Consider the following 27,931-nt stretch of genomic DNA (forward strand, 5'->3'; position numbering starts at 1 on the left):
GATACAATTTTAAAAACCAGTACAAAAATAAGTATACTGCAGTAATGAACTAAAAGAATTTCTTTGCTCACCCGCGACCCTATGATAGTTAAGTTTATGCAAATGTGCGTGTTCATACAGTTCCACCTCCACACTGTAAGAACGCACACAAATCACACAAACCCATCTATCACCACCACCACTACACTACACTGACGCGTGTCGAACTCAACCAGAGCTCATCTTCAGTGTCTATATAACATCTGTTTGTATGGTGTTTGTCTAACATCTGGTAGCATAGTGTAAGGTTGTGTTGCTCTGAAGATGAGCTCTGGTTGAGTTTGAAACGCGTCAGTGTAGTGTGGTGGTGGTGATAGATGGGTTTGTGTGATTTGTGTGTGTTCTTACAGTGTGGAGGTGGAGGAACAGCATGAACACGCATATTTGCATAAACTTACCCATCATAAGGTGGCGGGTGAGCAAAGAAATTATTTTAGATTCAATAAATTATATGGTAGTATTAGCATACAAATAAGTAGGAGCCGTAATCCTGATAGCAAGCAGAATGTTTCTCTAAAGATTAAAAACCGGCCAAAAGCGTGTCAATAGGGTTCCGTAGCCATTACGAAAAAATCAAATAATATTTTTCTAAGGATTTCGTATTGTATGCATGTATGTAAACTCTTTATTGCACTTAAAAATAAAAATACACAGAGAGGAGAACAAAGGTGAGCTTATCCCTAAAAAGGAATAGTAGGAAGGGATAGGGGGATTGTGTACTGAATCTTCCAAGTTTAGGTACCTTAGGCTGCTATTTACTCTTAAACTACTAATAATGCTCAAGTAATCTTAGCCGCTATAATTTTCGTTGTAAATTTGATATATTTACTACCATTCTAAATTTTTTCAAATTTTTCCTTCCAACAGTTTAGATTTTAAACGGGGGGGGGGGCGCTCGATTTCAATGAAAATATTCACTTTAAAGTTGAATATTTCGCAAACGGATCACTGAATAGAAAAATTGTCTTTGCAACCCCCAATGGTTTTAAAAGACCTCTCCAACGATATCCCCACAATATAGGGTTAGTCGAAAAAAAAAATCACCCCCACTTTACGTCTATGGAGAGGTACCCAAAAAAATTTTTTTTTACTTTTTTTTATTGTACCACTGTCGGCGTGACACATATACGTATATTCATGTCAAATTATAGCTTTCTAGTATTAACGGTCTCTGAGCTTACCCGCGGACAGACAGACGGACAGACATGGCGAAAATATAAGGGTTCCTAGTTGACTACGGAACCCTAAAAAAATAATAAAAGTAACATCATATTTTTTTGTAATTGGTTAAATTACAATTTAATTGAATGCATTGCATCAAGAATATACATACATAGGTACCTATTGTTGACTGAACTAAAGAATGCAAACATTCTTCGCTTGCTCCCAGCTACAGGGTGTCCACTAAAATACGACCAAATCCTTGGCCACGTATACTGCACCGCATTGCATTGCAACTCCCTTGTTTATTTATATATACAGCGGGATGTTTTATTTACTCTGCTGCTGTAACACGTTCGATACAAGAGGGTCGGGTGCAAAGTGAAGTGCCCATAAATTTAACATATTTATTAGATTTTATTAGTCGAAATTAGAGAGATAGTGATTTGACAATATTGTAATTTCTGACTAATTCGTATCATAAATATGTATGTTAACATGGTTAACATAGTTAAAATTCAAACATGAATGAAATAAAAACCACTTGCATATATTTACCGAAAGAGTAAAATACTTATATTTTAATTTACAAGCGTGGCATGTTAGTTTATCGTTTTAATTTTAATTTTGTCCTAGTCGTCCATGGAGAGTGCACTCTTAGCTTTATCTTACCATTTTGCTTTAGTCTGCATGTTTTATATAGTGTAATGGATTAAAATGTTAATACAGTGACATGTATAAAAATGTGGTAGCCAGTAAAGTGGCCATTAGGCCACTGGTCATAAATGCTAAATGTTAAAAATAACAGGTTGTGAAACCGTTATTTTAAATCAGTGAAATATTTACTGTACAGTCACCAGCACCAATATCTGACACAACAAGCGTGCATAAATATCTGATACGACTCTATTTCTAGGGCCGGAAGGACGTGGCAGATATTAATGCTGGTGTCTGTACCTACTGTTTTTATCTTCCTTTACCAGCTACTACTTTCCTACTTACTGTAGGTAATCGTAGTTTATATTGTTGCCTACGAATATAACGGCGACGACCGGATGGCTAAGTGGTTAGAGAACCTGACTACGAAGCTTGAGGTCCCGGGTTCGAATCCCGGCCGGTGCAGATATTTGTATGAATAACACGAATGTTTGATCTCGGGTCTTGGATGTTTAATATGTATTTAAGTATGTATTTATCTATATAAGTATGTTTATCCGTTGCCTAGTGTCCATAGTACAAGCTTTGCTTAGTTTGGGACTAGGTCAATTGGTGTCAAGTGTCCCATGATATTTATTTTATTGATTTGTTTATTTATAACCATCCCAGCCTATTTACATCCCAATGCTGGGTATAGGTCTCCTCTCAGAATGAAAGGGCTTGGTCCATAGTTCCCTCGAGGGCGCAGTGCGGATTGGGAACTTCACACACACCATGTAATTGCTTCGCACTTTTTTATAGGTTTTCTCACTATGTTTTCCTTCACCTTAAAGCTCGTAGTAAATTTAAATTTTATTTCACACATGAATTTCGAAAAACTCAGAAGTGCGTGGGTCACCCACGATCCTCTGCTTGAGAGGCCATACGTCAAATCACTAGGTCACCACAGCTTAGGAATATAATGAAGGTAGTTAAATAAAGCATGAGTTAGTTTTGATTCAAGCTGCGTGTTTGATTTACATTTACCTACTCATGGCGCAGCCGGTAGGATGGGTATGGTATCTATTTTCTACATTTTGGCTTTACGGTGCAAGTACCTTATCGGGTTTACTCTATCGTTCCACTGCACACGCCCTAAAGTTTCTACCCTTTGGCTATTTCGTGCCTCTAGCAGGAGAGTCAGTTGAATCTTTAGCGAAGCAGATGGCACCTTAAGTTTTGAGTTTGCCCGGGCAATATAATAATATCGCGATATGGATAGCTAAAGGCCAGTCGTCGATATCTAAGGTCCCACTGCAGGCCACAAGCCAGCAGCAGGTATTGTGACGATGTGTTCTCCCGAAGCTTCAGTATCCTTGGATATGGACATGGCCTACAGTATCCCTAGACCTCTGATATTCAAGGAATCTAAGACATTGTAGCTAAAAACAGCTTGTACCTGAGTGGAACCTTTTCGCTGCAAATGTCGTGTCGATATTCCATACGCATAATATTTTATACCAAAGAAACCATCAGAAAATTGATTGTGAAAAGTTTCCACTTTGGTCCGCAATTCAGTTTCCCAGGTCTAATATTGTCAATTTGTACCAAAAGATGTACCTACCTAACATTGTATTGTTCCAGACAGAGTATTTTCGATAGACTGAACACAATCACAATACAAGTAAGTAATAGGCAGTAGATCGACTTCATACTAGCGCCCGAATCAACGCACGCACACAGCCAAGCGTCATTTACACGGCCGCTAACCAGTCTTCGCAAGACAAAAATACGCAGTGCCACGCCGTGTGCCGCGCAGTCCGGTCTCTGGTCAAGTGCTGTGTCGCGCCGCCCGCTCTATTCACCCCCGTTACGATTCCGTAACGTGGCTATAGCGCTCGGTACTAACTCTACACAAGAATGAGATTTTTTTATGTGGTTATATTCAACAACAAGTCGTTTCGAACGTACCGCAATAGACGATTTTTTTATTTTCTATTACCAACTTATAATTTAACTAATAAATATATAATCATAAAATTAATATACGTTTTATCCCTACCCCTAAAACTACACACATACAATGCCAACTACGCCACCCAGCTGTAGGTATAAATTTCAAGAATACGGCTGAGTCAAACTACTGCCTATTGCTTGTATTGTGGCACAATATCTCTAAACGAATAACACATATCATGTGTCCAGATCACTACCCCGATTATTTGTAAAGATCCACTCTTGCAAATACAGTAAGGAAATATTTATTTTGTTCATAAATATAGTAGGGAGGGATTTGAGATCTAAAATAATCTAAATCAACGTCAGGATTCTACATAATTCGACATATTGATCCCTGAGCTAACATTCGGGTAAGGTTTCCGACCTGTCGATATTGTACTGTATTGGCTGTGTATTGTTTTGTATTTGTATTGTATTGGCTACAACAAAGGCATGATGCGATCCGGATCGCGTTGAATTATCGCTGCGTCGACATGATGTTGCCAGCAAAATAACTGGATATTTTAGGGTTCATACTTCAACACTTATTTAAAGTGTTTTAAAAGAGATCAGTTCAGTTTTAATTCAGTATATATTTTTTTATTATAGTCAGTAGGCAGACAAGGTCACCGGCCCATGGACATAAGAACCAAGCTAATGGCCTGTGCGATGCCTAGCCTGAAGACCAAGTTGGAATGCGTATATGCTGGTAATTTTACCACCTATCTTACCCTCAAACCGAAACATAAATAGTAGTGTAAATACTGTTATTTGGCGGCAAGTTCACAGGCAAGATGGTAGGAGCTATATCCGGAACGGATGGATCCTGCACGAAGTCCTACCACCAGCCGTTTTTGTGTTTGCTCAACGAATTATACCTACTTGCTTTTTCCCTCATTAGTCATACATACGAGTAACTAGCACCAGACTGGGAGAGACCGACTAACAAAATTTTACAAAAGACGAACCCATTTTTTTTTTTCAAAAAATACTGGTCTTTGAAATGTGTAATGGTAGGTATATTATATCTAAGAGAACGTAAGGTGCGGGAAATTGGGAATGATTTTTTAAATCACGTCACTGAAACTATTTGGAAGTGGTTATAAATGTGTATAGCTACAAAATATTGGCCTGATGAAGTTTTCGAGCAGTCGACAAGATTCATTTGAGATGTAACAATTTTGTACTACTCTACTTGTAATTTGAATTCAGCACAATTTTTTACTTCTTTCGAAAGGTACGTTAGACTGCTTTGATTAAAAAAAAACGATACTGATGAAAAATCGGAATAATTAGAACAAGATTTTCATCAGCGAAGGCCGAAACTTTATTTAAATAGGTACGCTACCTATTCGCGTTTTCTATTGTGAATTAATATAAATAAACAAAGTGTGTTCTATTCAACCCAGTTTATATCTGTTTGACTCGTCAAAAAATACTCCGTAAAAATAAAAAATAAAAAACACAGAATGCTGCGAAATTCGACGGAAGCATTATCTACCCTTACAGTCGTAATTACTAATGTTTTATTTTTTTACCCCAAACCTACAAGCTACACGCATAACAGCTGGGCTGGAAAATGTTTATTATTATAGGAGTGCCTTTACGACAAGGACGACTCAAATAATATAACAAAAGTACTCGTTGAGTTAGTATCTATTCTATAGCATAAGTATTATTCTTAAAGTAGTATAACAGCAACTAAGTGAGAGATAAAGGCTACTTATTACCTAGTTTACAGCAATAACACTTACTTGTTGCGCTGACTTCGGGCCCCAAGGACTCAAACACCTTTCCAAAACTAAGTTTGAGCAAACGATCCGAATCTGCAACAAAGATTGAATTTTGACAATTTACAATTTCAACAGCAACTTGTTTATTAGCGCTATCTGTTGGCGAGTTCGGAAACTAAGCAGAGAGCCGGCTTCGTGATGCTAAAGCTCGCTCCGTTTCGTTTCAGTAAAGTTTTCTAGTTTGTTCCTATCATTTGTACTAGATGGCGCTGTTTATAGTTCCTTCCAACGAAGTTTCAAACTATGCATCGTTATATAATATTTTCTTTTCTCTTTTCTCGTATTTTAATTTAATAATGTACTACTTAAAATCATCAGCAAGTCAGTTTCTAGACGTCTAATATTAGTCCTGTTGCATGAAAATAGTTCAGGCGACTACCAAAGTTAGGGCATTCAAAGATGTGTCTATGGTTCACGACGAATGTGCTCAGAACTAACCGAATATTAACCAGATATCGTCCATTTACTTTCCAAACCTCGTATCTGGCCACATTAAATTGCTTTAGAATCATCTTTATGTTAAGCATGATAGAGTATTTATTTGTTTGATACAATTCAGGTAGATACGAGGTTGAGAAAGTACATGGACGATATAATAATATGTCGATAGATATAGGTAGAGTCATTCACAATGACGCGTGCCGTGGTTCTTATTACAATGTCATTAATGGCTAATTTTGACAAAATCACGCGTCTTCGTGGATGGCACGTTCGTTTGATTAGGTATGTCAAACGAACGAGGTGTCTAAGGTTAACTTGACGATATACTCAATGGAGATAGAGAACTCGACACATAGTTTTAAAAGAAAAAAGAGAATTTAGGATGTAACTCGAGTAACATTCATTCTCTATTCCAAGGCTAGCTATTAATATTAAGTTGAATTGGTGGAAACTTGGGTGCTATTCCCAGGGCTTCTCAAATAAGCACTGGAGGCCGTCTGGATCCCGGCCAAAATTCCTATTCATACCTTGTTGGCTCAGCTCGCAAATTTAACTGGACCGGCATTTATTACAAGACGCTTCCAACGGATTGCAATGAAAATTTAATAAAATTCAAGAAAATTAAGCACACAAGAAACTGAAAACAGTCCGCCATCTAATTTGCCGGACTTCTTTTGTAAAAAATAAATCCCCACCAAGGCCGAGTAGGCTGTCAAGATAGATTATTCGATTCGATTAAATACTTCGAAAAATACCTGTATTTTTAGTTGTTTCTGTGACACTTGTTATTAAATTTGTCACTCCAGGAGTATTTAGGTACGAATGCAAACAGACTTTCCGAGTTTTTTACTCTCTATTGTTGTACAAATAGGGTTATATTTTTTACTGAAATTAGTTTTTATTTTTTTGTACTTAATTTATATTATGGTTTTAATTTGCTTATCGTCTCTTTACAAGACCAGAGGTCGTATTGCATAACGTTTATGAAGCTCGCGATCGCAATAAAATGACAGATTTCGCATACAAAAACTGCCATTTGATTGCGATTGCGAGCATCAGAAAAGGCCTCAATTTCTCTTCCTTTCCACTTGCATTTTTATATGAATTATATGTATGTTAACACTTTTACTGCAAAAAATAAAGAAAGAAACAAAATTGAGTAACGTTGTGAGGCATGTACAAAGGCGAACTTATCCCTTTAAGGGATGTCCACCAGTCCACTTTTGAGTGAATGAGTGGTGCATTTAGCTAGGGACCATAAAGAGTGAGTTTTAAAGTCAGAAACAGTGGGTGAAAATACTATGCTTGTTTCAACAGCCTGTGTACAAACTCGGGAAAAAAATCTGAGAAATGACACACATCGATAAAAAACAGTCAGAAACAGTTGTAACTGGTATTCCTTATCAAGCATAGTTTAAAACAGCAATAAGTTTTAAACAAAATTAAAGTAAAAGTGACCCATTATTTTATCCGTCAGTTTATAGCAGCCAAATTTAAGATAGTTTCACGTGATTTTCTAAGCATACCGTCTTGCTATTAGATTACTTTAGTCGTAGTGTGTTGTATAATTCGGCCATCCGTACGAGTAACAGAAAGGTCTGGCGAGCCGGTTAAGGACCACCATACGTCACTGCGTTAGAGGGCACGGGTGGTTTTGTTGGCTCAAGGACCCCCCCCAACTAATTCTTGAATTTTAATTATTCAGGAATTAAGTCTTGCCTAGACAGTGAGTAGTACAACTGCTAGACTAGTGTCAAATTTGTGAACTTAAATTAATTCTACAATTCTTGATTGCTTAGTAGCGACATCTCTTGTCTGGGTGAGCGGTTAGTTCCGAAAGAATGTGACGTCTCTCGATGAGAGCGGAACATAGATGTCGCTAGTGCTGCTGCTTAAGTTAGAAGATAAAAAGCAACCTGAGATATGTATGCATAGGAAAAACTCTAGATTCCTGTCCAGCGTGGTGTAGGGGTTATAGCACGCAGCACGGATTGCTGAGGATCTGGGTTCGATTCCCAGCGCTGGTCTCTTTTTCTGGTTTTTCTGTGCATCCATGTGTCAGTTTGTATTTTCAACTTGTTGTACAATCTACTACTTTATACCCAAGAATGTACCCAGTTCCTTTTTCATCCGTTTTCTTACTCGACGGGTTATTGTGAAATAAATTCTTTTAGATTTCCTCGTACCTGCTGCTGTAGAATCAGGAGGCGGCTGAAAGTGGAATGTAGCAGCGAACCCCTGCCCAGGAGTTGCCGAGTTGGCCGTAAACTGTAGTAGCATCGTCGGACCCGTTGAAAGCACTTCGTAACCTGGAAAACCGGATTACATTATCCAACATTGACTGAGAAAGACAAAAGAAAGTACATCTAAACCCCTAAGTAAAGTGTGAATGGTCTATCAGATACGGAAGGGAGGGGGGGGGGGTTATTCTAACTATTATTTATATTGTTTTTTTTGTTGTTTATACAGTTTTTTGTACAAAAAGGTTACAAAAAAAGTTCTAAGTACAACGGCGGGCTTATCCCTGAAGCTCTGCCAGCCAGTCACCTTTATGCATAGTGACAGTCTAGTATGCTACGCGGGCAAAGTGCGGTTTGATTATAGAGGTAATAAATTCTTTTAGATTTCCTCCTACCTGCTGCTGTAGAATCAGGAGACGGCTGAAAGTGGAATATAGCAGCGAATGCGCTGCGCTTATATTTTTGTAGTATGTGGAAATGTGGAAGATTGTTTGATGTATGAGAGCGGTTTGAATGAGAGGAGATTTCTTGGGAGTTAAAAGTAAGACTGAGTGAGTTAGAGAGTGTGTGCTGCATACTTATAGACATTTAGACATATATGTACATTCAGCAAACAATACAAGATTGTGTTTCAATTCCTTATACCTAACAACACAATGTATTATCCCACTAATTATACATGCGAAAGTCTGTATGTCTGTTTGTTATCTCATCACGGCTAAACCGCTGAACCGATGTAGATAAAATTTGGAAGGACATAGGATAGTCTTAATCCCGGAAAATTGCAGAGATCCTACGGGATAGCTATAAATGAATGCTACACGGACGGAGTCGCGGGAAACAGGCTAGTAAGTATCTAATAACTACTACACTACGCTCAATAAAATATTTTGTCAACACTATAAAAGCACCTTCATAATAAAAATGGTTCATTGTGCATTACTTTTTGTTACCTACTCTTTTGAACATGAAACTACCCTGAGACTCACTCATATTAAATGATAGTACTTATATCAGATAACTCACGTCTGAAATTGAGTTTAGCTCGACATGTTTTGGGCTAATCCGTAGCCCTTCTTCTAGGAGCAACGCGACTCGGTGGCTGCCAACATGCGCACACTGCGTTGAGTTGAGTGCGCGTATTGCAGCAGCCGCCGAGTCGCGTTGCTCCTAGAAGAAGGGCTACGGATTAGCCCGAAACATGTCGAGCCAAACTCGATTTCAGACGTGAGTTATCCGTTACAATATTATTTAATACGAGTGAGCCTCACGATAGTTTCATGTTCAAAAGAGTAGGTTACAAAAAGTACTATCATGTTACTCTATTCAACTTCATAGTATTTAATTTTAACAAACTAATTGAAGTTTTATTTGAAAATTTGTTATCTTTACGAAATGCCTCGTGTAAGCATATTTATATATCTGCTTTGATAACGATAACTAGCTAGATCTGAGCAAGAGCAGCTGACATTACTCATTCAGTACAGACAGCTCAACTCGCTCTAATACGATAATGTACGTAAGAGCAATTTAGTTAGCAGTACACTAGTTCAACTAATTAATATGTTGTGCATAAAATAGTTTGTGCAGTCGACATATTACACAAAATATAGAAATTTGAGTGAGGGGAGAGGAAGGAGAGGATAATCTACGCCAGTTGTTCGACTTGGATGTAGCCATGACTAATTAAAGTTCAATTTGTGTTGTGAAATTAAAACCAGAAGGTTATTTGAGTTGATCTGTCTCTGAGACACAAAGTGGTAATACAAGTAATTTCATTCTGCAATACATTAGTGATTTCTCACTTACATTGTTTTAGTATTTAGTTTCATGCGGTAATTTACGCAACCTCGAATGTCATTCCAAAAATCTCAACTCTCAACTACACTACTAGAGACAAGATTGTGCAAAATCATTCTTCGTATAACGTTATTTAATTATTATTTTTTTTTTTATTTTATAACTGTCGTTTTTAAGTATTTTATTTGTAATTAAAGTTAATTTTGAAAAAATGACTTTCTGCCAAGTTTCTTGCGGCGCAATCTTTTTGGCAATGATGGTCTTTCCGAAAGCGCTGGTAGTTTAAAAATGACGTGTAAAACTGCCCATTGCGGCGCCTATTTACTGAATAAATGTTTTGAATTTCCATTTGAATATTATCACGTACAGACCTGTTAGTTCGTTGCAAAGCATGGCTATGGCAGGAGCATTGGTGTCCTTGCCGTCGAAGATTTTGATGATATCCGCTCTCCTGAGACAACTGGGAAAAAGTTACAAATTTTTAAACAAACACGGAGTAAATATCAAACTTTGAAAGAAGATTACAAATTATTATTTTTTGCAATTGAAACGAGGTAAACTAACCAGACATGTATTTTACTAAAAACTTTTTTTTTTTAATTTAATGCCCGACTCATATAGCCAGCAGTTACTTGCCACTTCGTCTGTGTCCCGGGGGAATTTCGCGCATTCCCGGGATAAAATAAAGCCTCTATTACTTGCTGATACTATAGCTATCTATAAGCAAAAGCATTCTTGAAATAAAATGTTTTTCTTTAAAATATTAGTTCAGATTTAAATTTCAAATAGTCGTACGTAGTTGTCCTAATTGTGACCGGACGATCCAAGTTGATACTCGTATTAAAGTAGAAAGCCATTTGAGCGATTAACTTTCTGTCTTATGATTGATCTGGCAACACAATAAATGAGTCAATTGATAATGTTGACGGAAAGAGGGTAGGCAAATATATTTTTGATACACAAACGAACGTATGTTGTCACTTCAAAATTATCTATTAGTATATATACGTACCTAGCAAATCAATAATTTGTTAAATGCTATTACTGGCACTTGAGGTATCCCATCTTAGGCCTCTAGGTTGGCAACGCATCTGCAATCCCCCTGGTGTTGCAGGTGTCTATGGGCGGTGGTGATCTCTTATCATCAGGAGACCCACTTGCTCGTTTGCCATCCAGTCAAATAAAAAAAAATGCTAATTTATTTACTTCAAACTACAGGACTGAACAGGATGGATTTAGAGGACACAGTCATGAGTTCTTTTAAAAAGACTCATTCTTTAAGTTCTTTTTGGCAGGACTCTAGTCTTTTTACAAAATACTTCAAATTCTGAAGGACTTGAGCTCTAAGATTTATTTATAAGATGCGAGTCTTCAAAAATGCCTCAAGTTTTATTAAATAAGACTCCAAGACTCTAGTTTCTTATAACACTACTAGTAAACAATTATTAATCTAGTCACGTACTAAAATAACGACATATCTGTGATATCTGGTAATCGTATCACATTATCAACATCCATATTACTAATAGCCACCGTGTCAGCGTTACTGCCACCCGCAAATTTATTTGGATCATTTAACCAATAATTACGTCATTTGTAATAACGTGGAAACATAACATCAATTTACTTATTCAGTTTGTAAACTCTTCAGTAGATATGTTTTTGGGTTGTTTTAATGAGTAAATTGCATTGTTTACCCAGGAAAAACTATGTATTATGGTCCTTTTATTTTTCTACCAGCTGTTTTCCGTGGGTTTTCGTGGGTGGGGGACTAATTCTGGGTGCATGCCTTTTCCCCATTTAACAAGACCTACCTGCGGCAACCACAAAGGGTTATGGAGGTCCGGGCAACAAGGGCGTACCACACCACCTAATTCGAGGCGACCTGCGGACTGGCGGGCACCCGACCTTGGGAGCTAGATGCCGAGGTGCTGTTCGACGTCATTTTGGCACAAGTTAACCCTGGGTTTAGCAGTTAGTTAACTCGGAGTTAACAATGATCCGCGCAAGACCGCCTAATATGACTATGAGACATAAATAGATGATAAGAGATTAAAAATACAACGCAACGAGGCCATCCAACACAGAACTAAAGTCATCCGACATCTGTCGAAGAACCGACAGCCGCTGGAGTAAACGAGTTCTTGAGCGGAGACCGCATCTTGGCAAACGTAGTGTAGGGCGCCCTCCAGCCAGGTGAAGTGACGATTTGCGAAAGGCTGCTGGTAGAAGCAGGATGCCGAGGACAGGGCGCAATGGCGATCTTTGGGAGAAGCCTATGTCCAGCAGTGGACTGTAATAGGGTGATGATGATGATTAAAAATAATTCTATTGTATATAGGTGAGTGGACATAATCAAATTATAAATTCGATGCACAGCCAATGGACCGGTAATGAGTTCAGACAATAAACTATGTGCTTGTATAATTAACTCGATGATGCATGAGAGCTATAGAATGGAACAATTCCCCGATTTCCGAATTATCAATACATTACGTCTGTTTATTTAAGTATTTACAGAGAGGTTGTCAGAAAATTCTGTGAAACGTCGACGAAAATAAGTTTCTCGTGAATGCGATTTCGACGACCGGATAGCTTAGTGGTTAGTTCATAAAGGGTATGAATATAGAGTTCCCGAGTTCGAATCCCGGCAGGGAGCAACTTATTTGAGAAGTACGAAGGTTTGTATAGTCAACAGCAGAAGTAGATTAGCAGTTGTGGTGCCCAAAATGGTCTAAACAGTGTCTTATTTATTACCTTGGCAGTGGGAGTCGTTTGTACCGTAACTGCTCATCCGCTTCTGCTGCTGACTGTACTTGAGTTATGAATGTAAGAAAGAAAGAAAAATGGTTTATTTACGCCTCCAACAGTACCACCACCAAACACTCATGTCATGTGCATTTGTCTATATGTCGCAAGGAAATAAAACAGGGATTTTAACAAATCGCTAAGGAGACCAAATCACGCAGGATGTTAAAATGTCGCCATTTTATCATTTGCCTAGAAAAAATTAGTAATTTAATCAATTCTGATTCTGAATGTGCTTAGTGAAATGACGAAATCAGTCAAAAAAAGGCAACTCGTTTTTTCATTCCACCAGACCAGACCAGATTTTTGTTTGGTGATTTGATAAAACCCCTGAAACACGTCCAACGAGCTGACGAAACAAACTAGCAAAGTCAACTCGTTTTAACATTTCACAGTTTTAACAGTTTTAAATACGTTCAGTGTTATTATAGTATTTAATTCGCCTTCTAAATCGAAATGGTTTACTAATCGGTTTTAGATGCCACAAAATCCAGTATCTGATAGGCTCGAGTAAAACCAAGCAGCGATACTAGTTCATATACAAATACGGGGCCTAGTTAAGAGGGAATGCAATGTACTTGCCCAATCCTAAAGTGAAACATCTCAGCTCTGCAAAGGAATTTACTTAGGATAGTAAACGAGGGCGAAACTACTAACTAAATTAACCAAGCGCAGAACTATTCAGTGGAACGATTATATTATTACCGTTACGGAGAAAATAACACGTACGCATTGGAATATGGCAAGTTGGTAATTATTTCAGTTATTTCATAAAAAGTTATATAATTGTTTGGATATTTTGTTTGAGTTATTCGTACCTGCTTTGTTCGTGTGCGGAAGGATCCAATAGCAAAATTGACAATTAATAAACATGTACTAGCTGACCAGGCAAACGTTGTTTATGTTCTGTTTTTCATACTTAACAAATATACAAAAAAAAGATATCATAAAAATCTGTCGATCCGTTTTGGAGGAGTGCGCCCACAAACATCGTGAGGATATATGTATCCTCGTAATAATCTCGAATCATGATGTTACATATATTAGAATATAATAATATATTAGATAATTACATATAATACATATATTAGATAATGTAAAAATGTTTTTTTTTTCGCTTACTTGCTCTTAATGGGGTCAAACGCAAGCCTATATCTATATTAAAAAAAATGACAGTCTATCCGTCTGTCAACGTCCCCAACCAGGGATAGTTTCTCACATTCAATTTTTTTTTACTGACAAGTGAAAATCTGATCGGAGTTTCTCTATGAAATCGAATGAAAAATAAGGAGATACGTAAGAAGAACAAGGGTCACCGCACCAAAATAGTCAAGCGAATTAGCTCGTTGAAGTGGCAATGGGCATGCCATATTATAACACTGAGAACAGATGACCGTTGGGCGCGAAAAGTTCTCGAATGGAGACCGCAGATCGGCAAGCGCAGCGTAGTACGTCCACCAACGCGATGGAAGGATGAGGCCATAACCAGGTGGTTAAAGCCGAAGCAAGCTATGTAGGTAGGCTTAATTTGTTAACCTGCTAAGTCCAGTTTCGGGTGAAAATTACTTGTCAAAAAGTGCACACCATTTTCTACCGTTTGGTAAAGGAATAACGGCGATATCAGCATAAAGTTTAGTAAGTGTTGAATCTTATGCCCCAAAAACTGCTTTCTGACCAATAACCAATCTCCACACCGAAAATCTGCTAAATTCAGTACCGGCCTCAGTTTTGCACTGACAGTTATTCGCGACGCCAGGTGCCTGCTGCGTCATGCGATGTTTTACTGAAAATTCGGTTTATTTGAGTATGATAACAGAAAATTATCAACAGGGTAAATTTATTGTGTTATTTCTCATAGTTCTAAGTATATATTACTTAATGTCGAGAACATATATTTTAATCATTATTTGCTTGTTAATTATTGCTGATTGTTTAGAGTTGTTTAGTAAAAAAAGTCTATCTTAGGTGTAAGTGATTGATTAATTTTTATTACTGGCTGAAGTGGTTTTATTATAAAATAATAATAAACAGAATGTTATAGATAACTGCTAAGTCCTATATTAAATTTAACCTAAAACACGAAAACCTGCTAAATACTCATTTTTATTAATTTTCTGTGATTTGTGTAACATATGCTTTTAAAAAGAGGTGCCAACCATTGTAAAACATTGTACTTTCTGCAACCTTAATAAATAATTTTGAATTGAATTGAATTATATCTTTGAAATATCAAGTTTAGTCAACGAGGCAACGCCGCTAGCGTCTTAGGTACAATGCCCCGCGCTGCGTTGCTGCCTTTGGTAGAGGAAGCCCGTTTTAGTTAATTTTATGTGTTTTTTATTTTTATTTTTATGTAAAAATTAATTGTTTAAATAAATATATACATTGTTTAGTCATAGCTACCAACGGGATTTTCAAAATTCTGATTAGTTAAAGATTGAAGATTTTATGCAGTTTTTTCAATGTCCAATGTAAACTTAATCAAAATGAACTTAGCAGCAGGTTAACGAATCAGGCCGACGATGTCCAATCATGATGAAAGTAATAATAATTACTTTATGCTATTGCTGCCTTTATTGGTACTAAGTCCTTGCCCGCGACTGCGTTTAGCCAAACACACCAGGCATAAGGCATAAGGTTCCATAGCACTTTATTCTAAGTAGGTGCTCCAAGCCGCCAAATACCCGGTTATTTCCCGTCATTCCTCGTGTCAATATTGAATTTCCCGGTTAATGCATAACGCTGCATAATCCCCCTTTTCCGAAGCTCGTTAGATTGTAAGTTAGTGGACGGAACGATTTTTATGACGATTTTTACGAGTTTTACGAGTTCCACGAGTGCCACGTTGCACCGTTTGTCGGCTTACATTCAATGCTTTGGAAGATTACGATAATTCGGGTGGCTTTATCGTTGTCTGAGGTTTTATGGCAATATTTTAGAGTAAGAATCAAATAAGTCGTACGAATTATTCTTGAGTACCTACTCAAATGTTTTGTCTTGAATCTTGTTTATGGTTTCTAAAGCTTCTATGGATGCAATTTTAAGGGTTTTATAGTCAAAATGGAAAAAAGCGAAACTTATTTTTTTCATGTCTGTCTTTTTGTCTATCTGTCCTCGGCTTAGCTTAGAAATATTGCACGATATACAGATAGACAGCTGTAATATTGCACGCATAGTTAAACCACGGCCACTTGGATGTGTACCTATACACATCCAAGTGCCCAGTTTTAATTTAAAGGCAATTTGGTTAACTTGACTTATACGGTTTTTATACAATATAGGCTTGCGTTTGACCACAATCACGCCTGATGGAAAGCGAGGATGGGGCCTACGATGGAGCATGCTTGCCTAGTAAATGCTCATTAACCCTAGACTTGAAAGCGGCCAAATTGTGTTGTTCCAACAGAACTTGATTAGTGTGATACACACCTGATGTCACCTTTTTGAAGAGATACCTCTTCGAAGACCACCTTCACGCGTTCTCTTGGCCTGTAACATAAAATGTTTAGTTGAATATTTTTGCTGTGCTCATGAGTTTCAAATATTATCTTTTAAATTAGTTTTCAGCTTCCGATGCACTGCATTACGGGCTATTAAAGCTCGAATGATAATATACTTATGGTCTGTTTACCACTGTCTTATAAGTTTCTGATATTTATATGAAATGAAATTAAAAGTTTTTATTGATGCAGAAACAGTAGGTAACATTAATACAGTGCGAGCTGGCCCCGAACTAGGCAATGCCTGTTCTATCTATCTTGGGCGCCCTGAAGAGTTTATATTCCAAACAAAAACGAATTACAGTGTTCTTAATACAGAAGTAATAGTTCAGAAAAAACAGAATGAACCCTTCTAATTACTGCCTATGCCACAATATAAAACAATATAAAAATAAAAAATATATGACAGAGTTTTACCATCTGTGTTTATTCGAAGAAAATAAACAGAAAATGTACCTTTTGTTGACTTTACCTAGTACTTGCATTGTCATCCAAACCACACATTCGTACCAAATATCAAGTCAATTTGATCAGTAGAAGTGAGTGAAATTCAACTCAATAGCTATTTGACCGTCAGCCCGTAACTCTGCAACTCGCAATCATTTGTTAGTTCTTTACCTCAAAAGCATCAACTCTTTAACTAACAAAATTTCAATAGAATCTTGCACTTGCCGCAATTTTTCGTGTAGCTTTTTACATTAGTATGTATAATTAATGAATTTGTAGCATCTTATTTTTCGTGTAGTATTTTACCCTAGACGCATTTCGTTGTTAACGATGTTTGCCTGGGACACTAATATTTTGATGTTTGCAATAAAATACCTATACGAACGCATAATAAACTGTATTTATTCGTAGTAAAATACAGCTAATACACGATCGAGGTGAAATGCGACTAAAACCTAATAGTGACTAAAAAAAAACACGATTAAGACACAACGCGATACTTAAACGCAAGATCGAGGTAAAATGCGACTAAACAAATAAACGATTGTGACAGCACGCTATAATTAAATATACGATCGAGCTGAAATGCGATTCGGTGCATCGCTACAAGAAATTTTTGCTTTTGAGGTAAAGAACTAACAAATGCTCGTAATGTTTGTTTGTTCCTATATTTGTTGGATACAAGTGGCCAGGTTGTCGTTTACTGTCGCATTCTAATGGGAGGCTTTGTTCAACAGTGCACGTTTTCCGGCTGATGATGGTCTTATTTTATGAACAGTCAGCAGCAGAAGTGAATGAGCGGTTACGGTGGTCAAAATGATTGAATGATGACACACAACTCTACCGCCAAGGCGATAAGAGAGTATTTTGATCACCGCAACCGCTCATCTAAAGTCATCGACATAGCTCACCGGGTAAGCAAACTGAAGTAGCAGTAGGTCGGCCATATCAGCGGAAGAACCGATAACCGCTGGGGTAAACGAGTTCCTCAGTGGAAACCGCGAATGGAGCGATGATCTTCGCAAGGTGGCTGGCAAGAACTCGATGAGAGTGGCCGAGGATCGTGCTCAGTGGCGTGCAATTGGAGAGACCTATGTTCAGCAGTGGACTAAGATAGGCCGATGATGATGATGATGAACCGCTCATCTACTTCTGCTGATGACTGAACAAGTGAGTATTTCAGTGTATTATGGTCTATAGCTAATACTAACCTCCCGTAAAAGTGGTAGGAACACCGCACGTTGTTGGGGTATATGGACGGGTACCGGGGGCTGTAGAAGCGGCCATGCGTGGGCCGGCTGCCGGACCGGCCGAACTGGTAATCGCATTCGGTGCCCGGCAGGTGCACACCGTCGGTCTCGAAAATACCTGTAAACAATCACAACTTAAGCTGCTTTTATCTATCCTAGCATATAAATATAAGTCGCACTGCTGGGCACAGTGTGGATTGGGAACTTCACACACACCATTGAATTGCTTGTGCAGGTTTCCTCACGATGTCACGCGGTAAATTTCAAATATGATTTCACACATGAATTTCGAAAAACTTGGACGTGCGAGCTGGGCTTGAACCCACGATCCTCTTTTTTATGAATTAAAAAATATAATATATTGTGCCACGTTCCTTTGTTTGAGAGGCCAGAGGTCTAACCCCTAGGCCACCACGGCTTTTTATAACTTTTTGAGCTACTTATAGCCGCTAAACTAATTTATCTTCATTGCTCAAGGTTGTGTCTATTCTCAATGGATGATGATGATAATTTTGCGGGGATGCAGTCGCGGGCAAAAATTAGACATTTGTATATTGAAAGTCGTGTAGTGGCCCCGCAATCTGACGAAACAGCAGGATATTGTCGCCAACTGTCTAAAGCCGCATTCACTTATCAAGTGTTGTCGTGTTGTGTTGTGATGCTCTCTCTCTCTCTCTCAGCTCGTGATGGGACACAATACAAGCCGTCACAACACACTGCGTCAGATAAAATGTGAACGCAACCATATAAAATGTATGAAACCGATACTGTTCTGATGCGACACGACACAATACGACAGATAAATGTGAATGAGGCTTAAATGAAACTTATCGCTCATATCCTACAACTTTCCTCAAAAACAGCACTTTGTCTGATGCAAAAGTATTCTTTCAAATTAGATTCCCTTCTTAAGATTAGCGTGTTCAAACTTTGTCAAACAAACAAATTTTCAGCTTCAGTTTTATATGAAAATTCAAAGTACGTAAAATTAGCCATGTTTTGCCGCATCAGCTCCATTAAAAATGCAAGCTCACAACGACTGAACCATTAAAACGAACCAAACAGTATATTTCAATCTCACAGCCTTCAAATTGTTTAGCAAGCAACACTGAAACATCAAAATTTATCTCCCCCTCTAACTTCGCTAAGTAATCTTTATACATTGCACTGTAAGTAACTTTTACCACCAGCGGGCTATAAAACCTGCTTTAGTAGTATAAAATTATGGGCATCCAGTTGTTTCTGGGTTAATTGACCCGAATGGGGTGGTTCACCCTCCCATTTCTATAAAGCTCGTGAGAAACAGGACTAAGTAGCGGATGTTAGTATTTATTACAGTACTAAACTGTATTCGTTTTATAGGCTGTGGCGGAATAATGATTGTTGGCGCCCTTGCTTAACCGATCAACGTTTATTTAAAAATGGCGGCAACTGTATAATGCTAACTCATTTTATCAGCTGTGATAATCGCTAACAATAAATTTATGTGTGTGGATAAATACCATTTTAGAAATCATTTTTTTTTTTTTAGTAATCGTGAGAAGCACAATGTTCAGTCTCGACCAAAAGACCTTACTTTCGAGCCTCTACAACAATGTACTATTATTTTTATCTGAGATCTCAGAAACGGTTGTAACGATTTTGACAAAATTTGCTATGACGGGGCTCTCGAGGGCGAACAATTCCGCGAACTTGGTCTTATCTCTGAAAAAAGCCTGGTTTTGGTTTTTTGGCCGCCCTTGAGTTTGCCTAGGTACTTATGATAAGTAAAAATATGCTCATGACATGAAACATGCTCATCGAAATATGTTCAGCAGATCATACTTGAATGATAATTAATATATTAGCGATCCTTCGAACGTGGAGTAGTTCATAATTGTCTAAACTATCTCTCAATCCGATTCACTAACGCACTTGTTTTTCCGTGACTCGAAGAATAAGGGTCGGAGCACACAATTTAATATTCAGTAAGGCGTGGCAGCCCTTCGGATAAGCCCCCAAGTGACATGTCTAATCCCACACTATATTGGAAACCTTTCTTGCGCTAAGGTGATTTGACGAAATATATTTTTTATTCGTGTTCGATAAAGCGGATTAAGACTTCATATGAAATAACTTATGATTTTTCTACATTATTCGTCGTCCGCAAATCTACAAGCAAGTTATAATTACGATTCTAGACGGGACGGGGAGCTCATCGCGAAGGGTCGGTCAAAAACCTATCCCATTTTTTTAATGCCGAAAATAATGCTTTATAATTATAATGTACTCGTAACATAATATACAATCTGTTTATATATAGGTACAGTCAAGTGCAAAAATAAGTATCTATTCGAACCACTTAAAAATATTTTACTACGGCCTTATTGCGTCGGAATAAGAGTCTGTGGTACCGACTTATTTTTGAAACTTTGAAAAAGTTCATATTTTTACACTTGACTGTACATAATTTACTCTAATATATAATACTAGCTTTTGCCCGCGGCTTCGCCCGCGTGGAATTCGGTTAATCGCTCGCTGATCCCTCGGGAACTGTGCATTTTGTCGGGATAAATAGTAGCCTATGTCACTCTCGGGCCCATAAAGTATCTCTATGCCAAAAATCACGTCGATCCGTCGCTCCATTTCGACGTGAAAGACGAACAAACATACAAACACATACACTTTCGCATTAATAATATTAGTATGGAATCTCGTATCACCAAACTCGTGACCAAACTCCTCCGAAACGGCTCGACCGATTTTTATGAAATTTTTGTGCAAATTCGGTAGGTCTGAGAATAGGACGCAAACTATTTTTCATACTTCTACGCGGACGGAGTAGCGGGCAACAGCTAGTATTCTTATATGAACGTGACTTTTGCTTGATTATTATGGTAACCGCTTCGACAGGACTACTAACTAGTAGCACCATTTTTATAATATTTTCTACTACATTTAATTCTATAGCATGACAAATTACCACATTTTAAACCTAAAATAAATGAAGAATATCTACTTTACTGTAACTTCTAAAATAATAAAACAGGCGTTAGCAAAATACAATGTGGATCTTCAACCAAATCGATGCTAACGAGATCCTCAGCGCACATTGCAAAGCCGCGAAGTGCTTTACAATCGAGAGCGCTTAGTTCAATATCGATCTACGCCCACATGGCATGAAGTGACATAATATATGAGTAAAAAAAAAACATTCGAGACACAAAATATCAAAATACAAAAAAAGCAAAAAGTGAGTTACAAAGCCATATAAATATTTGTACAATAAAGAGTTTACATGCATAACGTTTGAGTTCGTTTAGAGGAAAAGATATTGCCAAGTATTTCGTTCTTTGTCATTGCAACAGCAGAAACCGCAAGGAAACGTGCTCATAACAGCGAAGCAATAATGGGTGGGGACTCCCAGTAAACTCCTTTATTATTGGGACTAAGTCTGTGCCCAGCAGCGAGACGTATGTAGGTCGTAAGTAGAATATACATTTTGCTATAACTTTTTATGGAGATAACCAAGTATCCATTGACATTATGAGTAAAAGGTGTGAAGGGACATTTATTTTACCATAACTGCTGTAACAGATCTTTGAGTCGGGTCATTTTGGATATTAGAATATAAATAGCCAGATTAAGAATCCCTTTGTACCACGAAAGAAGTTAACGACAACATTAGTAAGTATCTAGTGCTCTTAAGGAACATACCTACTGGCAAACCCCATCAAAACAAAAAGCAGGATGACACCCATTGCAAAAGGAAGAAAATGTATAAAAAAGAGGAAAAATAATTTACTGGCGATTTGAGGTCGGCCGGGGTGAAATTTAAGGCTGAAAAACGGTTTATCGCGATTTTCAGGAAACTACAACTCCTATTGAAAAAATAATAATGGCAAAGTTGTAGGAAATTAAAAGTGATAAATTTTGCCTTTATTTTTTCACATAGCCTAAAAATATGTACGCCGTTTTACAATTTAGAACCCATTCCACCAAAAACTTCACTTCATGTAAAATGGCGGCCAAGACTCACAAGTTCATAACGATTTCGCTGTAAAAAGTTGTCAGATCCAAGTAAAAGCTAAGCCCCTTAACCCTGCTATACTAACCCAACACCTTGGTTTTAAAGTGTGACCTGGCAGTTTCATAACTCTATTGCAAATCATAAAATTTATGGCCTGTGACATAATTTTCTACCGTACATAAGTCTATCGGACTGTCGTCTGGCTGATATTGTAAGAAATTAAGATTACCTAAGAATAATAAAATCTATCTATCTATCTATAACAGCCCTTATAGCGCCCGTCTTCGCACACAGGCCTCCTCTCTACTTTTCTAGTCTTGCCTATCCACTATAATAATAATATATTATCACAATATTGGAGAAAAGCTTAATTTCTTGCAATTTCGGCCAGACGGTCCGATAGACTTATGTACAGTAGAAAATTATGTCACAGATCTTTAATTTAATGACATGGAATAGAGCTATGAAACTGCCAGGTTACACTTTAAAACCAAGGTGTAGGAGTAAAGACAGGGTTAAGGGGCTTGGCTTTTCCTTGGATCTGATAACTTTTTACAGCGAAAACGTTATGAGCTAGTGAGTCTTGGCCACCATTTTTAGTACATGAAATGTTTTTGGTGGGATCATATTTCTTTTCGTAAGGTGCCCTCGTTAGTACGCGTAGCAAATATTGTGGTTCGGGAAGTATATAATCTAAAAAAATACTTTACCACCTTTAAAGCAAGCCTGCACCCCCATTAAAAGGGGTTGGAGGGTGAAAGTTAAACATTTCTTAATTTTGCTGTTCTTTCTATATAAATCCTAAGCTTCATACCAAATTTCAGCTTTCTAAGACATTTTATTTTACTAGTTATGTATACAGACTTGCACCCCCCTTGCAGGGATGGGAGGGTAAAAGTTTCAGATTTCTTAATTTTTTATTCTTTGTCTGTAAACTTCATGCCAAATTTCAGCTTTCTGGGATATTGGGAAGTTTCCTAGATTTTAGATAAGTGAGTGAGTGAATGAGTGACTAAATTAACGTATTTTGGGTATCAATAAAATCTAAAGTAGGTATAAAAGCTAGATCAACGAAACGTGATGTGTTTAATGAAATGAGTTTCTTAACCACATTTTATTCTGCGAATTTGGGTTCTTTGGTGACAACTGGTACGATGTTATGTGGGTTTGAAAATACGACGACACAGTTCGAGAAAAGGTACCTAGTTAGTGCCTCGCCTTCTTTTTTTTCGTCTTGGCTTGGGTTCTTGGCTTATATCCGGTGACATATCGCTTGTCTTTATTAGTTATAAGGGCCAATTAGCCTTCCCTGCTATAAAACAAAGCATTAACACATCGATTTGAATACCTCAAGAGACTTAAGACTTTCCTGAAAACTGGTTGAAATGAAATAGTTTTTCAATAAAGCGCAGAGTTTGAGCGCGTCGGAGTTTTTCATTACTTTTTCAATATGGTACGCTGGTGTTGTGAAAAATATAAAATAAGTTCTTGTATTGAAGGAGTTGATTCGTCTCCCGAATGAGGATACAGAACGAGTTTTCAAAACAAGTTGGCATAAGACGCGTTATTTTATAAAGTAGTAAACTATGAGAAAGTATTTTTTTTTTAATTTTACATTGAGGTTTCGTCTATTTTCACCAATATCATTCTAGCCTATAACGTCCCACTGCTGGGCACAAGCCTACTCTCAGAATTAGAGGGCTTGGGCCGTAGTTTCCACGCGAGCCCAGTGCGGATTGAGAACTTCACACGCACCATTGAGTTGCTTTGCAGGTTTGCTCGAGATGTTTTCCCGTTACCGTAAAGCCCGTGGTAAATTTCGAAAAAATCAGAGATGCGAGCCCGGGTTTAAACCCACGATCTTCTGCTTGAAAGACCACGGGTTAAACCACTAGGCCACCACGGCTTTGCCTATATTGTAGACGAGGAATAAGGAGCGAGAGCAATAAAACATGATTATGATTATGATATGACATTTCATTTGTGCAATTTTTGTTCGAGATACGGAGTTTATTTACAACGGGAGAAAAGTCACGGGTTCAAGCTAGTAAATATATCTATCTATACTCGTATAAATATAAAATAATCGTCGAAATGTATAAACACGCATAACTTTCGAACGACGGCACGAAATTCGACAATTATTTATTTGTTGTGTACATTATTATCGGGACAAGATTTGTATTAAACAAAATAAAAAAAAACTGGAACAGGGGCGAAGCCGCGGGCATTAACTAGTAATGTGTATTAAAAAAAAAACAATCGAGCTCATCGAACAGCTAGTCAGTCACAACAAAAGCTAAGGTTCTAGCGTCGCATCTGCGACAATGTTGTACAAAATTAAAAAAACAATTTTAATTCCGATGAAAGTGCTTTTTAATATCGAACAATAAATCGGCGATGTTCGGATCCTGGAGGTAATGAAAGGCAAACACACCTGCGTTGAGTTGAGACACCTCGGCTTCTTTGCGTGGATGCGCCAGGAGCTTATGTTTTACGTATTTCGCGAGAGCATACTACATAGTTGCTTAGTTGCAATTGGAAATGGAAAATCGAAAATTGATTTTTTACGGGGCAGATCGATGAACTATAAAAGTATAAACAACTGTTGCCCGCGACTGCGTCCGCGTAGGATTTGTTTATCGCTATCCCGCGGGATCTAATTTGAGCAATAATAGTTAGGATTAATAAAACATGATGTGTTGACTGTTGACAGTAGGTAAATAAACAAAAAATCAAGGTAGTTTTATTTGAAGATTAAAGTTTTTTTTGTGTGTAGTTTGTTTGAGAAAAATACAGTGGGTACTTGGTGAGTTAAATAAAAAAATTGTTTTGGTTTGTTAGTCTAACATCTGGTAGCATGGTGAACGGTTGTATTGCTCTGAAGATGAGCTCTGGTTGAGTTTGAAACGCGTCAGTGTAGTGTGGTGGTGGTGATAGATGGGTTTGTGTGATTTAACCTGTGGTAACTTTACTGATTGGTGTATTAGCTAAGTTTTCATTTGTAATCAGCCATATTGTACCGTTTGTACCCAAATAAACATTAAAACATTTGTGTGTGTCCTTACAGTAGAGGTGGAGGAACTGCATGAACGTAGAGAGCTAGCGCTATCACAAGGTCGCGGGTGAGCAAAGTAATTATTTCAGTTCATCCTGTAGTAACTCTGCATTTTCCGGGATAAAAACTATCCTATATCCTTCCCCGGGACTCAAACTATCTGTATAGTTACCGAACTTCATCTAAATCGGTTCAGAGGTTTAGATGTGATGAAGTAACAAACAAGCAAACAAACAGACTCACAAATTTCGCAATCATAATACTTTAGTTTAGTGAGATGTAAATAATCGTGAATCCTTAAAAACTTTTAAGAAAAGATGAATCTAGTCTCGCATATTCCATAGGTTTCGAAGTAAAGTAAAACATAATTAGAAAAAGGCAATATCTTCAAGACGCGAGCTATTTTCAAAATCAAGCGCCTGCGTCTGATGCTACAGGCAGGTCAATTAAGAATCTGTTAGTGCCTGCTACTTAATTAATATTGGTTCACCTTTGTAATAATCTCGTTTCGAGAGTGTTTCAGCTAGGTATAGCTTGTGATAGTTTCATTTGAAATAAGAGTATTAAAAATATATGAACAAACCTAATTGTGAACTAAGTGTGGTTGCTAGGGTGTCATGATGGCGCGAAATGACAAAAAAATATATCGAAAAAAATTAACCTGAGTTCGTAAAACCATAACAGTAACTTTCTACAACTTTGAAGTCAGTACCTCAACAGGACATGAATGTGTGTTACCTTAGAATTAACGTCGATTTTGATCATTCTTTTTTATTTGAAAGCTGATGGTTCTCATGTGGTCTCATTTAAATTTGATCAATATTTACTTTTAAATTATTTTTAGATTTGATCAAGTCTGTCTGTTTGACGTTTTGAGTTATTTTTAATCGTCCTCAAAAAAAGTAGGTGTTAATTCGGTCGTATTTTTTTTAATAATACAGCAATGTGGAAAAAATATATGTATGTATGTATGTAAATACCTACTTTATTCTACATAAAACACAATAGTACATTGTGTCTTAAGGGCGGTAAATAAGGAATTACGAACGAGAGTCTATTAGAAGCCCGAAGTCGAAGACTGAGGGTCTCCATAGGTGGAGACTGTTAGTTTTCACTGTGTTACAGTCTCCATTAGGAATAAGGAGGATATAAGTGAACACAAAGATAGTGTAGAACTTAGTTCGGGCTTGTTTTGTTTCGCAGAAATGAAAAGCCGGGCTAGAGCCACTGAAGCTTTTATAAAGACCTACACACATGTATGTGTGAGTGAGTTTACATTGTATGTATGAAGGAAATCGTTGCAAAATTTCATGTCTTCCCTTAGCTAATATCCCGAATTCGTGGGAATATCGGATCAAAAAGTAGCTTGAGAACCACCTATTTCCATAATAAATTTCATCCAAATCCATCCATCCAGTGTTGTAAGGGTAACAAACTCACATATACACTCACGCACACATACGAGTACAAACTTTCACATTTATAATATTAAAGTATGATCTCGTAGACAGTTTTGAACGCGTTTAGCATTTTGTATAGGTACCTACTAATAACGACGTATCAGTCAAAGATTAAGTATATCTTGTCTCGTTGGCTTTGCTCTATGTAGCTGCAGTGTTGGTAGCGGGAAAGGAAGGCAAAAATTGCGATTCATTTATAATATTAGAAAAATCAATAAAGCAGATAAAAACTAAACTAAAACTGTCTACTCACTTTTCTATCACGTTTTAAAAGCCATCAGTGAGTCATAAATTCATAATTCAAATTTTTATACCCTAGCGCTGGCACGGACGTCACATTCTCCTGAAGGATATTCAATTTTCCGGGAAGCTTTCATAGAATTTTATATCGTGCCTCGTATCTCAACTATACATTAACTGGATTTGCGCGTCCTTTGTTCAGAGCGGTATCGGAGACGGCGATTACGTGACAAGAACGCACGTGGGAAGTATTCGTGCTTCTATCTACAAAGACCAAGGGAAACTTCAACCAATACCTTACAATATCCTAAGTTCTAGACATAAATGGCAGAGGGCCCTTCAGGGATAACTCCGCTTTTGTACTTATCACTTTTTTTGTAACCTTTTTGTTTTTCCTTTTTGTACAATAAAGAGTTTAAATAAACAAACATATATATAAATATAAGCTTTTACCCGCGGCTTCGCCCGCGTGGAATTCGGTTATCCCGTGCTGTTCCCTCGGGAACTGTGCATTTTCCGGGATTAAAAGAAGCGTATGTCACTCTCTGGCCCATAAACTATCTCTATGCCAAAAATCACGTCGATCCGTTGCTCTGTGTCGACGTGAAAAACGGACAAACATACAAACACTTTCGCATTTATAATATTAGTATGGATGTGAAGCTCAGTTAAAAAACACTTATACTCGTAACATGCGATAGATAAATGGACTACTACTGGTCTACTTCTTTTTTTTTATTCGACTGGATGGCAAACGAGCAAGTGCAAGTGGGTTCCTGAAGGACGGCCCTTGTATGCATTGCGCAGAGAGCAATGGAAGTATCGTGAGTAAAGTATTTGTTCAGCAGTGGGACTGTGGGAATAGTAATAGTTAAAATAATTTATTTATACATATAAAAATATGATTGTCAAAACAAAATATTTTTAATTAGCCCCGAAAAAAGGTAACCTTCACTCGTTTTATACGCAAACAGAAACAAGTAATTGCATCCTCACGCGCATAAGTTGAAAATACTCGTATAATAATTCTGGCTGGAATAAACCGCATTCT

The 27,931-nt window shown here is 37.5% G+C and overlaps 1 protein-coding gene across 2 annotated transcripts in view; it reads right to left on the minus strand.

Moving 5' to 3' along the window:
• Positions 1-27,931, minus strand: part of Sol1 — a 165,160-nt gene that overhangs the window by 91,304 nt on the left and 45,925 nt on the right. Inside the window, exons 2-6 of one of the 2 annotated variants that reach the window (XM_074096153.1) lie at positions 18,075-18,231; positions 16,346-16,405; positions 10,480-10,568; positions 8,255-8,377; positions 5,589-5,660 (exon numbers count right to left, since the gene is read on the minus strand). In XM_074096153.1, the coding sequence (XP_073952254.1) occupies positions 5,589-5,660; positions 8,255-8,377; positions 10,480-10,501 (217 nt within the window). In that variant the 5' untranslated portion in view covers positions 10,502-10,568; positions 16,346-16,405; positions 18,075-18,231. Of the gene's footprint in view, positions 1-5,588; positions 5,661-8,254; positions 8,378-10,479; positions 10,569-10,903; positions 10,966-16,345; positions 16,406-18,074; positions 18,232-27,931 lie in introns of those variants that run through there. The other variant, XM_074096152.1, reaches the window with a different exon arrangement.

The sequence above is a fragment of the Choristoneura fumiferana genome, chromosome 13, assembly GCF_025370935.1.
Source record: "Choristoneura fumiferana chromosome 13, NRCan_CFum_1, whole genome shotgun sequence".
Taxonomy (NCBI): Eukaryota; Metazoa; Arthropoda; class Insecta; order Lepidoptera; family Tortricidae; genus Choristoneura; species Choristoneura fumiferana.